Here is a 13,427-nt window from a genome sequence, read left to right on the forward strand (position 1 = left end):
TACCATCTAAAGAGATAATGACATGTGAATATAGTTAACTATGATAAAATGTCTATGTTATGTATCGATCTAATTGGGGTCTATGTTATGTAATGAACTTACCAAAATTGTCTAAGTAATAAATGTTATTTATTATTTCCAACTCCTCCCGAGTATTTGAGAACTAGTATTTTCTTGTTTCCATTTTGTTATTTATTAATATCTCGAAAAAAGAAATGATGAATTCCAAGGTCAAGGGGATTTGATCTTTTCAGCTTTAGGCTTGTAATGTGTTCTTCTAAGTTTGTTGTTTTGTTGCTTTAACTAAAATCTAACAATTAGTTATTCTTTCTCATTTCAATTCTAAGTTATGCTTCAATGAGCCATGTAAGAATACGTCCCTAGTCTCTCATTGTATGTTTGTGTGGGTTGTATATATATGTACCCTTAAATTTGTATGTGTCAATGTTTATATGTTTAAGAATATATGAGTGACTGGTTTTAGGTTTTTGAAAGAACCCGACTCGATAAACCGAAAATACAAGTTTTTTTTTTACCCCCACTGCGACTCAGTGGGGTTAGGACACCTCCCACTGCGACTCAGTGGGAAATCTCTGGTCGGCAAGTGAAAAACCTCCCACTGCGACTCAGTGGGGTTAGAACACCTCCCACTGCGACTCAGTGGGAAATCTCTGGTCGGCAAGTGAAAAACCTCCCACTGCGACTCAGTGGGAAATCTCTGACCTGCACCTGATGCAAAAACCAGCCATTTGACATACAAAACGACTCCAAACTATAATATTCATTTGCCCAACTTCCACAAACTAAATTTCAAATATTCCAACAACTATAAAGACACATTTCAAACACATTTACAACATCAACGAGTACACAAATCAAGATTTTCATCAAACGGGTCGTTTACCCACTTTGACACCCTTTTTGACCGAAATTATGAATTCACAACTATCCAAAAACTTTACAACTGAAACATTTACAGAAATTTACCCAAAAGCACGACCCCAAACTAAAATGTACCATGAGCCAAGAAATGAGGGACAACTAAGCTTCTATACCAAAAGATCGTCATTCGCCCGAAAATGACCTAATTACCTTCAAGACGTCCAAAAAAATCGCTTCAAACTCTAAATCAACTATCTTCAAACAACACTCACTAGTTCCTTCCTCCGGAACTACCTATATAAGAGGGTAAACATCTAAAATATAAGCAAAGGCTTAGTGAATATACTTGCATACATTTACGAATACGAAGGAGGGCATAGTACAAGGACTTTCACATGTAACCTATGGCATCGTCATGTCACATTTACATATTCACCTTGCACACAAACAATACATATATGGATCCATATAAGCTAAACAATCATAACAAATCATATCTATCGGGATTCTTAGGCCCCAGAGGTTCTTAGGCCTCATATCACATCAACTATCGGGATTCTTAGGCCCCGGAGGTTCTTAGGCCTCATAAACAATGCCCCACATGGGCTTAACGCCGAACCAATTACCATGCTTGGAACATTCACATCTCATGGTAATTGGCCCAACGTATACATAAAGGTATGCAAGAATACTCACCTCCTCCGCAACAAAGATAATAACGCTAAATGAACAAGCACAAGCAATCTTCAACCTATGATCATATCGTAAAAAAATGTATAAGCTTACATTCACAACTATGACTAGCTCAACCTAATCATACTCAATTACTAGCCTTCCTAGACCCAAAACCCAACTCATTTGTCATTGAGTTTCATTTTCTTTAACAAACACACTAGGTAGCTCAATCTACCATTTTCATCAACAATTCCATAACTAGTCAAAACTCATTTTTCTCAAGAACTCAAATTTATCACATGCACTCATTATTTTCATAATCAAACATATCATATAACTCAATGACAACTAGCTTAACTAAGGAATTGGGGAAAAATTAACCATAAATCATTTTTCTAGTAAAACCCCCAAATTGGTTCACTCATGAACCCTAATTTTCAAGAGAATTGACAAAGCTAGATTGGGGAAATTCATTACCTCACAATGGAATTACTTGAGATTTTAAATTCACGAATCCTTCCTTTTTTTTTTCTTCTCAATTTTTGGCCACCCCTACCAAAATCACCAAAACCTATCCTTTAAATTCTTGAATGAAGACTAAAGTTGGTGATGATTGTTATAGTGATTTCTATTCTTGGATTAAAGAGGATTACTTTGATTTTTTAAGAAACAAGATTAGTCTTGCATGAAGAAAATAGAAGAGAATGGAAAAGAGTGAGTGGAAGGAGGTTTCCAACAACAAAAAGGGGTGTCTGGCACATCCAGAAGGTGCCACGACCCATTCCCAATTTTGAGGGTATTTTCCCCGCTATCCGCTAAAGTTCCAACTAAATTAACCCCATATTCAAAAATAAAATACTAGGAAATTACTTTAATGTCAAAACTATAAAAAGGGGTTAATTTCTTTTACCTTTAAAATCTTTGGGGTGTTACAACTCTCCCCCACTTGGAACGAATCACGACCTCGTGATCCAAGCCATATGCAAAGACGGATAGTAAACAAGAACATCATGTTCGGACTCCCAAGTGCAATCGGACATCTTGCCGTGCTTCCATAAAATCTTATAAGTCCTCACCGTCTTCTTTTGCACTCTTCTTAGCTCTTCTTCTACTATGGCAATGGGCTCTTCAATATAATTCAACTTGTTATCGACCTCTATTTCTTTCAAGGGTACATAAGTAGATTCGTCGGCTAGGCACTTTCTAAGATGAGACACATGAAACGTAGGATGTATTCCTGAAAGCTCATCCGGTAACTCCAAACGGTATGCAACCTTGCCAACCTTAGCCAAAATTTTGAACGGGCCAATAAAACGAGGACTTAATTTCCCACGCTTTCGAAAACGTAAAACACCCTTCCATGGAGAGACTTTCAACATGATGCGGTCGCCCACATTGAATTCGATTGGTCTTCTTCGTTTATCCGCATAAGACTTTTGGCGGTCTTGGGCCGCTTTTAGCCTTTCTTTAATCACATCGATTTTCTCAATGGTCTTCAATACCACCTCCGTTCCTCCTATTTCACGTTGACCAACTTCTCCCCAACAAATTGGAGATCGAAACTTCCTTCCATACAACATTTCATACGGTGACGTTTGAATACTAGAATGGTAGTTATTGTTATATGAGAATTCTACCAAAGGCAAGTGAAGATCCCAAGTGCCTCCAAAATCAATTATACATACTCGAAGCATGTCTTCAAGCGTTTGAATGGTTCTCTCACTTTGGCCATCCGTTTGTGGGTGATAGGCGGTGCTAAGCTTGAGCTCGGTACCCATATCTTCATGAAATTTCCGCCAAAAGTGAGAAGTGAAACGAGTGTCTCTATCCGAAACAATGGAGATAGGAACTCCATGTCTAGCTACAACTTCTTTCACGTAGATCTTTGCCAACACTTCGGATGACGATGCCTCACGGATAGGGAGAAACAAGGCACTCTTGGTTAGTCTATCAACTATCACCCATATGGTATCAAATTGATTTCTAGGGGTCTTGGGCAACTTTGTGACGAAATCCATGGTGATCTCCTCCCACTTCCATTTCGGTATTTCCAGTGGTTGCATCATACCATAAGGCTTTTGATGCTCAGCCTTCACTTGTGCGCAAGTCAAACATTTCTCGACATACTTCACTACATCACGTTTCATACCAGGCCACCAATATTCTACTTTCAAATCATGATACATCTTTGTAGCACCGGGGTGAATGGAATACTTGGATTTGTGAGCCTCATCGAGGAGAACTTGCTTCAACTCACAAGAGAATGGGATCCAAATCCTCCCAAAGCGTAAGGTAAGGCCACGAGAATCCTTAGTGAAATATTGCAATTGGCCTTGAATTCTTTCTCTTTTAGGATCCCGTTGCAAAGCCTTCTCTTGAACTTCTCTAATTTGATCCAAGAAATCGTTAGTGATCAAAACCCAAAGAGGAGAAACGACTAAGGCATGATGAGAACTCTTCCGACTCAAAGCGTCCGCTACCACATTAGCCTTCCCAGGATGATACAAAATCTCGCAATCATAATCCTTCAAGAGATCTAGCCACCTTCGCTGGCGATTGTTGAGATCTCTTTGCTCAAAGAAGTATTTGAGGCTTTTATGATCGGAATAAATGGTAAACTTGACTCCATAAAGGTAATGGCGCCAAATTTTCAAAGCAAAAACCACCGCCGCTAACTCCAAATCATGAGTGGGATATCGCTTTTCATGCTCTTTCAATTGCCTAGAAGCATAAGCAATAACTTTACCTCGTTGCATAAGAACACAACCGAGGCCATTAGATGATGCATCACAATACACCACCATATCTTCAAGACCATCGGGCAAAACAAGAACCGGTGCTTGACTTAGCCTTTCACGAAGTTGTTGAAAAGCCATCCCTTGTTCATCTTTCCATTCGAACTTGATATTCTTGCGAGTTAATTTGGTCAAGGGTGAAGCTATTTTAGAGAAATCTTGAATGAAACGACGATAATAGCCCGCTAAACCCAGAAAGCTCCTAATCTCCGACGGGCTCTTGGGTTGCTCCCACTTCATCACCGCATTAATCTTAGCCGGGTCTACCATAATTCCTTCACTATTAACCACATGACCAAGGAATTGCACCTCCCGTAACCAAAATTCACATTTGGAGAGCTTGGCATAGAGCTTTTCTTTACGAAGGGCTTCCAACACTTCTCTTAGATGAACTTCATGATCGGAAGAACTTTTGGAATAAATAAGAATGTCATCGATAAAAACAATCACGGACTTGTCAAGCATGGGTCGACAAACACAATTCATGAGGTCCATGAACACCGCGGGAGCATTTGTGAGTCCAAAAGGCATGACAACAAACTCAAAATGACCATAACGAGTTCGAAAAGCGGTTTTAGAAATGTCTTCCTCACGTACTTTGAGTTGATGGTAACCCGAACGAAGATCAATTTTAGAAAAATACGAAGCTCCTTGAAGTTGATCGAATAAATCGTCGATTCTAGGCAAAGGATACTTGTTCTTCACGGTGACTTTGTTGAACTCACGATAGTCGATGCACATTCGCATGCTTCCATCTTTCTTTTTGACAAAAAGTACCGGTGCACCCCATGGAGAGTTACTAGGTCGAATAAAACCCTTGTCAAGCAATTCTTGTAGTTGCTTCATCATCTCTTGCATTTCCGTTGGGGCCAAACGATAAGGAGCTTTAGCAATGGGGTTAGCCCCCGGAATGAGATCAATAGAGAATTCAACTTGCCGTTCGGGAGGAATGCCCGGCAAGTCTTCGGGAAAAACATCAACGAAATCTTTAACAATGGGGATGTCTTCAATAGAAAGAGGTTTCTTCTCAACATCAACGATGTGAGTAAGATAAGCATGACAACCGTGAGACATATAACGTTTAGCACGAGCAAAGGTACAAACGGGTATAGAACGTTCTTTCTTATCACCATAAACCACCAAGTCTTCGCCCTTAGAAGTCTTCAAATACACCGCTTTCTCATCACATGAAATTTTTGCGTTACAAGAGCTTAACCAATCCATACCCAAGATTATGTCAAACTATCCCATTGGAAAAGGAATTAAATTAGCTTGAAAGAGTTCCGAAGAAATTTTGATTTCGCACCCTTTATACACATCCTTCACTAATTCTACCCTACCATTGCCAACCTCAACTTGCAAAGTATATTCTAAACATGATTTAGACACGGGAATAACATGAATCATTCTAATAGCAACAAATGATCTATTCGCCCCCGAATCAAAGAGAATACGCATAGGCACATTATATACAAGGAATGTACCTGTGACAACATCATCGGTGTTTCTTGCTTGCTCCACGGAGAGTTGGAAGGACCTTCCCCTTGGATTTCCATGCGTTTGGGCATTCTTCCTCTCCGCTTCTCTTCTTCTTTCTTCTAACCTCTCCTCCTCCGTTAATTTCGGGCATGAACTTCTCATGTGACCCTCTTCGAAGCACTTGAAACAAATCACGGGCTTGTGAGGTTTGGACCTACATTCCCGGCTAGTATTCCCCGGTTTTCCACAAGTGTAACAAGCCTTGTCTCCCGCTCTACAAACCCCCGGATGATTTTTCTTACATTGACGACAAAAGGGGACATTTCTTTTATTGGGATAATTACCGGAGCTACCCTCTTGTCTAGGCTTCTTGCTTGGAGAATTTACATCTTCATACCTTCTTTTCAAGACACCTTCATCTACTCTCGACATCTCGATCTCATGATCCCGGGCCACATCCGCCAACATGGAGAAGGACTCCATTTGGCGCAAACTAATTTTCTCCCGGATGTTCTTCCTCAACTTCAAATAAAATTGCTCTTTGAGCAATTGGTCATTTTCAAGGAATTCTGGACAAAATTGAGCCTTGTCCAAGAATTGAGCTCGGAAATCATTCAAACTCATATTGCCTTGACAATCGTTGAGAAATTCACTTCTCAACTTGGTCACTTCAGCTTCCGATCTGAACTCTTTGAAGAACATTTCTTTAAACTCGGCCACTCCACATTATCCAAGGCCCCCTTTTTAATTGCCAACAAGCCATCCCACCACCTTTTCCCACCGCTTCGAAGCATACCTACTGCAAATATCACCTTCAAATGTTCGGGGCATTGACTAGTACGGAACGCCCCTTCAATTTCCGAGATCCACCGAGTACAAACAATAGGATCCCGATCACCATGATACTCGGGTGGGTGGCACACTTCAAAATCTCGGAAGGTGAACTTTTTCTTGTACACCCTTTCCCCCGTCACTTCAACCTCCTTTTCCTCTTCCGTTCTCTTGCCTTTATCTTTGGCATCACGCTTCTCAAATTCCCGTTGCACATTAATTGCAACTTCTTCTTTAATCATTTGAGTGATGTGATTATTCACCGCTCCTTCTAAGGTTTGATTCAACCTTTTCAACAAGCTAGGGGTATACTTTTCTAATGCCCTTCCGATTTGCTCCGATATGTTCATGCTATCCGCATCAAATATAGGCTCTTCTTCATCATTTTGTCGTTGATGCTCATCTTCATCGTTGTGTTGATCGGCCATGCTATAATAAGATTTAAATAAACGGATTTAATTTCAAAGCCTATCTCTACACACGCAAACTAAAACCAACCCTATATCTTTATACAAAACCGTTCAAGGTTTGATGCCATTAGTTTATAAAGCTGTTAGTATTCCAACCACAATAAGGCCGGCTTCTTATTCTGCTTCAAATACTAACAAATCGATAAACTAGCATCATCAAACACATCCTTCGGTCCCATATAAAATTTCGGATACCTAAGGTCGAGTCTCAACTATGGTTTAAGTCTAGGCACTCTCTACGCGAGGGAATACCTAAATCCCTTAAACCTCGGCTCTGATACCAACTTGAAAGAACCCGACTCAATAAACCGAAAATACAAGTTTTTTTTTTACCCCCACTGCGACTCAGTGGGGTTAGGACATTTCCCACTGCGACTCAGTGGGAAATCTCTGGTCGGCAAGTGAAAAACCTCCCACTGCGACTCAGTGGGGTTAGGACACCTCCCACTGCGACTCAGTGGGAAATCTCTGGTCGGCAAGTGAAAAACCTCCCACTGCGACTCAGTGGGGTTAGGACACCTCCCACTGCGACTCAGTGGGAAATCTCTGGTCGGCAAGTGAAAAACCTCCCACTGCGACTCAGTGGGGTTAGGACACCTCCCTCTGCGACTCAGTGGGAAATCTCTAACCTGCACCTGATGCAAAAACCAGCCATTTGACATACAAAACGACTCCAAACTATAATATTCATTTGCCCAACTTCCACAAACTAAATTTCAAATATTCCAACAACTATAAAGACACATTTCAAACACATTTACAACATCAACGAGTACACAAATCAAGATTTCCATCAAACGGGTCGTTTACCCACTTTGACACCCTTTTTGACCGAAATTATGAATTCACAACTATCCAAAAACTTTACAACTGAAACATTTACAGAAATTTACCCAAAAGCATGACCCCAAACTAAAATGTACCATGAGCCAAGAAATGAGGGACAACTAAGCTTCTATACCAAAAGATCGTCATTCGCCCGAGAATGACCTAATTACCTTCAAGACGTCCAAAAAAATCGCTTCAAACTCTAAATCAACTATCTTCAAACAACACTCACTAGTTCCTTCCTCCGGAACTACCTATATAAGAGGGTAAACATCTAAAATATAAGCAAAGGCTTAGTGAATATACTTGCATACATTTACAAATACGAAGGAGGGCATAGTACAAGGACTTTCACATGTAACCTATGGCATCGTCATGTTACATTTACATATTCACCTTGCACACAAACAATACATATATGGATCCATATAAGCTAAACAATCATAACAAATCATATCTATCGGGATTCTTAGGCCCCAGAGGTTCTTAGGCCTCATATCACATCAACTATCGGGATTCTTAGGCCCCGGAGGTTCTTAGGCCTCATAAACAATGCCCCACATGGGCTTAACGCCGAACCAATTACCATGCTTGGAACATTCACATCTCATGGTAATTGGCCCAACGTATACATAAAGGTATGCAAGAATACTCACCTCCTCCGCAACAAAGATAATAACGCTAAATGAACAAGCACAAGCAATCTTCAACCTATGATCATATCGTAAAAAAAATGTATAAGCTTACATTCACAACTATGACTAGCTCAACCTAATCATACTCAATTACTAGCCTTCCTAGACCCAAAACCCAACTCATTTGTCATTGAGTTTCATTTTCTTTAACAAACACACTAGGTAGCTCAATCTACCATTTTCATCAACAATTCCATAACTAGTCAAAACTCATTTTTCTCAAGAACTCAAATTTATCACATGCACTCATTATTTTCATAATCAAACATATCATATAACTCAATGACAACTAGCTTAACTAAGGAATTGGGGAAAAATTAACCATAAATCATTTTTCTAGTAAAACCCCAAATTGGTTCACTCATGAACCCTAATTTTCAAGAGAATTGACAAAGCTAGATTGGGGAAATTCATTACCTCACAATGGAATTACTTGAGATTTTAAATTCACGAATCCTTCCTTTTTTTTTTCTTCTCAATTTTTGGCCACCCCCACCAAAATCACCAAAACCTATCTTTTAAATTCTTGAATGAAGACTAAAGTTGGTGATGATTGTTATAGTGATTTCTATTCTTGAATTAAAGAGGATTACTTTGATTTTTTAAGAAACAAGATTAGTCTTGCATGAAGAAAATAGAAGAGAATGGAAAAGAGTGAGTGGAAGGAGGTTTCCAACAACAAAAAGGGGTGTCTGGCACATCCAGAAGGTGCCACGACCCATTCCCAATTTTGAGGGTATTTTCCCCGCTATCTGCTAAAGTTCCAACTAAATTAACCCCATATTCAAAAATAAAATACTAGGAAATTACTTTAATGTCAAAACTATAAAAAGGGGTTAATTTCTTTTACCTTTAAAATCTTTGGGGTGTTAATTTCTTTTACCTTTAAATTACTTTAATTTCTTTCAATACTAGTTGTTACCTTACGCTGTCATTTTTATAATATTATTGAATAGCATGTGCCAATTATGGGGACCATTTCTAAGGGAATAATTCTAGAAGCTGCACATGCCCCTTTTCTAATTGGTTGTCTAAAAAAGTGGTGGTCCTTGTTATCTGTGACAGTCTTTTATTTTATTTAATATTGTATTTCATAATTCTAGAAAATAGTTTATTTGGCTATAAATAGGGTTTTATTTCTCATTGTAAGAGATTATGTTGTTGAATGAAATTAATAGAGCGACCTCTATTTCTTATCCAAAATCTTCATTTAACTTTATAGATCTTTGGTATTGGTGATTTGGAGTGATCCCTTTATCTATATTTGTGGTGGTTCGTCCTTTATCAAATATAGTGGTGAGATCTTAAATCTTCGATTCCTTTATCTGTGTTTGTGGTGGTTGACCATTATCAAACATAATGGTGGGTTGGAGTGTTTCCTTTATCTTTTATTCCGTTGGCTTGGCCTTTACGAATCTTGGTGGTGGATTCTTTTATCTATCCTTTTATTTATCGTGTTGTTTTGTTGTTTATTTCATAAAATCAGAAAATACCAAAAAAAGTAATTCGAGTTGTTGTAAAATTCCGTTGTGCTTGGTTTTTGCGTGATTTACGCATCAAATTTGGTATCAAAGCCAGGTTCAAAAAGTTTCCATGACTTTTTGTCCTTTGGGGTTGTTTATTTGTTGAAAATTTGTTTGGATAAAGTTGTTTCAAATTTCTACAGATCCGATTCTTCTTAAATATTATTGTTTAGATTATTTTAGATCTATATATATTTATTCTTGAAATTCAGATTTCAATTCTCAGATCTGATTTCTTTTGTTTAGATCTATTTTTGATTATCTTTTCATTTAGATAGTAAAAATGGGTTATAATAGAAATCTTGTTTTAGAGAATATTCGAAGAGATAGGCAGCTTAAATCTCTTGAAAAACAAATGGGTGAAATTCTAGATGTGTTAGAAAAGCATGTGAGAGAAAAATAAAATTCTCGTAAGAAACTCACTGATTGCAATTTAAATTTTATGGAGGTTAGATCAGTCCCTAATTCTTTTAAGAAGATAAAAGTTGAAGTCGATGTTAAGCAAGAGCCTATATATGATGAAGAAGAAATGTTTGATGTTGCTGATGACTTATTGCTTTTCGAGAAGCCTAATCATTCATTTGAAATGAATGAAGTTCACCACAAAGATGATATTTTTCTACCATGTGTTTATGATGACGACAGTGAAGAAGTAATTGAAGCTCACCTTGATGATTTCTTGCTGAATCGGAAAGCTAATCAGTCTCATGAAGTTAGTGTTGATGATTCCCAGAAAAGAAGTGTTTACCAGACCTGTTTTTGTTATGTTACTTGCGAAAAGGAGTTTGTAGGAGCTACTGATGGTGAATCATCACTGATCGAAGAAGCCCAGCGAGTAGTGCATTCAACTAGACCTCTCACTTATGAAGTCCAGCGAAAAGTGTACTTTAGTGAAGTTTTCACTGATGAAGCTCCATCTGATATACAAACTGAAGATACAACTGCCAAGTTAACTGAAGTTCCAACTGAAGAGCCATCTGGCGACTCGACTGAAGAGCCATCCGGCGACTCATGTGAAGAGCCATCTGACGATGCAACTGAAGAGCCATCTAACGACTCAACTAAAGAGCCATCTGATGACTCAACTGAAAAGCCATCTGACGACTCAACTGAAGTGTCAACTAAAGATCCATCAGTTGAAGTTCAACAAGCAATGTCTATATGCCTGATGAAGAACTTTATTACTACTCAGTCACTACCAGTTACAATTCAATGGCTTAAGGAAGGCATTGGTGTAACCACTACTAACCAAACACTTGTGTTTAATATAAGATTTGATTATTATGGTATGGGTTTTTGTGTTATTCCTATGAATGCTCGAATTTCGATGTTTGATAATGATTGTTGTAATGGCCACCTGAACAATAGTTCATTGTTTGTTCGAAAGAGGCAAGTCCCACTTAATCGTTTATGTCCTGATGAAATGATTAAGGTTGAAGTTACTAAATTATTTGTTCATGTTGATACGTTTAAGTATGATAAGGCCATTGTATGGGCTGAAGTGTCCAGTTTGTTAAAACTTCAGATATCTGGTCTATATACTCAAACTGGTGAAATCTGTGATGACTGTGCATTCGATCTTGAAACCAGTGGGTAGGTTAATTGTAAAATGAAGGCCATAATATAAGATTACTTATTTGTAAGTCTAGTTGAGTATGGAAGAAGTTTAGAAGATGATACTTTTGTTTATTCTCATTTTATGAGAAAGTTTGCTGAAATGTTATGCCCAGTGAGGCATCTGAAATATGATTTGTTGGCTGATCTTAAAATCAAACAGCAACACTTCTTATTTGATTTTGAAGTTGATCGAAAGGTTGAGTACCAGATGAAAATGAAGTTGTATGTGTCTGGTCTTATAAAAGCTAATGAGCAGCAAGTCGAGAATGAGTATAGACTTAATTATAAGATCAATTGTAAAAAAAAAAAGAATCTGAATATGGTGTCTCTAGAAGTGTGTTCTGGTTATGCAATACAAGTCCTTGTCGTTAGTGGGTATCGTGAGATTCTCACTACAATAGTATTTAAAGTGAAAGGCAATCTTTTTATAGTGTGTACTGAAAGTTATTTACACCTTCCAATTCTGGTGTTCGTTAGTTTGAAAAGGTGTGATTTGTATGTGTGGTTAGAGAAATGTAATCTCGTGATACATGAACTTATAGTTCTTGGAAGTGTTGAAGCAAATAATGTGATCTTTGTTGATGTTTCAAAGGTTGATCAAGCTTCGTATCTGTTGGTTTTTCATTCAGTTGTGAATTTCTAGATTTTTCACTCGCTATCAGCAATTTTGGAAGTTGATGTGCTGAATTTCTTTTATTTAAGAAATCTGAAAATTCAAGCTTTGTCACCGGGTTAGGATTATCAGAAGTTGTTTATGATCTGAAAAATGTTCAGGAATGAAAACTTGAGGCCTTACTTTAAGGACTTGAGGGCAAGTCCCAAAAAAGAGGGAGAGATTGATGCGGAAATGACCCCGACCCATTTCCACATAAAAGGTTGGTTCGTGTTTTTGTTAATTGAAGCTCAGCAAGCTAAATTCCCTCTGATTTCTCATTATTGGAATATACTCGCTGATGACATCAGCACCAAGTACTCCTTGTTATGTGTTGATGAGTTAAGACGAAACCAGTCCAAAACTATTATAGTTACTGAAATGGTGTATGCTGATCTTGATAATAAGTCGAGCACTGAAGTTATGCAACAAAATCAAGTATTGCTGGTCTTAAAGTTCGTCTGTGATCGAACTAGTTTTGATCAGCAACAAGCCTCGCTGAAACAACTTTAGTTGATCACGGCCAGTGAACTGGTTAGCACCAGATGCAAGCAGCGAGTGTGCAGATCCGCAAGCAAAACACTTCAACGACAAGTCTTCAGTAACTTCATTTCAGAATTTTTACTGACCAGTTACCAGTTTTCAGTCATTCACTTCAGTGGCCGATTTCAATTTGTGTTTCTGCAATAACTTCTATCAGCAAGTACCTCGAACAACAAATTTTTCAGCGAGCAAGTGGTAGCAAATGTCCACTGATGAAGTTCAACTTCATTTAAGCAATCTACATGACCAACGAGTGTTTAGGCCAGCAAGAAACACACCAGCGAGCGAGTTGTTTCGGTACCAACAAGCAACATGGTACTTTCAATAACAAGCTCATCAAGCTTAAAGTGAATGATGGTTGTTTCAGTGGCAATGGCCAGAGATGGGTGTTCACTACTTTATTTAAGTTATACTTTAGCAAGTGTTCACCAGTGGTG

At 38.3% G+C, this 13,427-nt stretch overlaps 1 protein-coding gene across 1 annotated transcript; it reads right to left on the reverse strand.

Annotated features, from left to right (window-relative positions):
- Nucleotides 1–657: 657 nt before the first annotated feature.
- LOC122583287 lies at nucleotides 658–6,455 on the reverse strand. Its single transcript, XM_043755708.1, has 8 exons — nucleotides 5,703–6,455; nucleotides 5,261–5,594; nucleotides 4,763–5,059; nucleotides 4,224–4,495; nucleotides 2,548–4,130; nucleotides 1,579–1,633; nucleotides 1,093–1,176; nucleotides 658–729 (listed from the first exon to the last, which is right to left on the reverse strand). The coding sequence occupies exons 1-8, from the start codon at nucleotides 6,453–6,455 to the stop codon at nucleotides 658–660; spliced, it is 3,450 nt and encodes a 1,149-aa protein (XP_043611643.1).
- Nucleotides 6,456–13,427: the final 6,972 nt, after the last annotated feature.

Source organism: Erigeron canadensis, chromosome 9 (assembly GCF_010389155.1).
Source record: "Erigeron canadensis isolate Cc75 chromosome 9, C_canadensis_v1, whole genome shotgun sequence".
NCBI lineage: Eukaryota > Viridiplantae > Streptophyta > Magnoliopsida > Asterales > Asteraceae > Erigeron > Erigeron canadensis.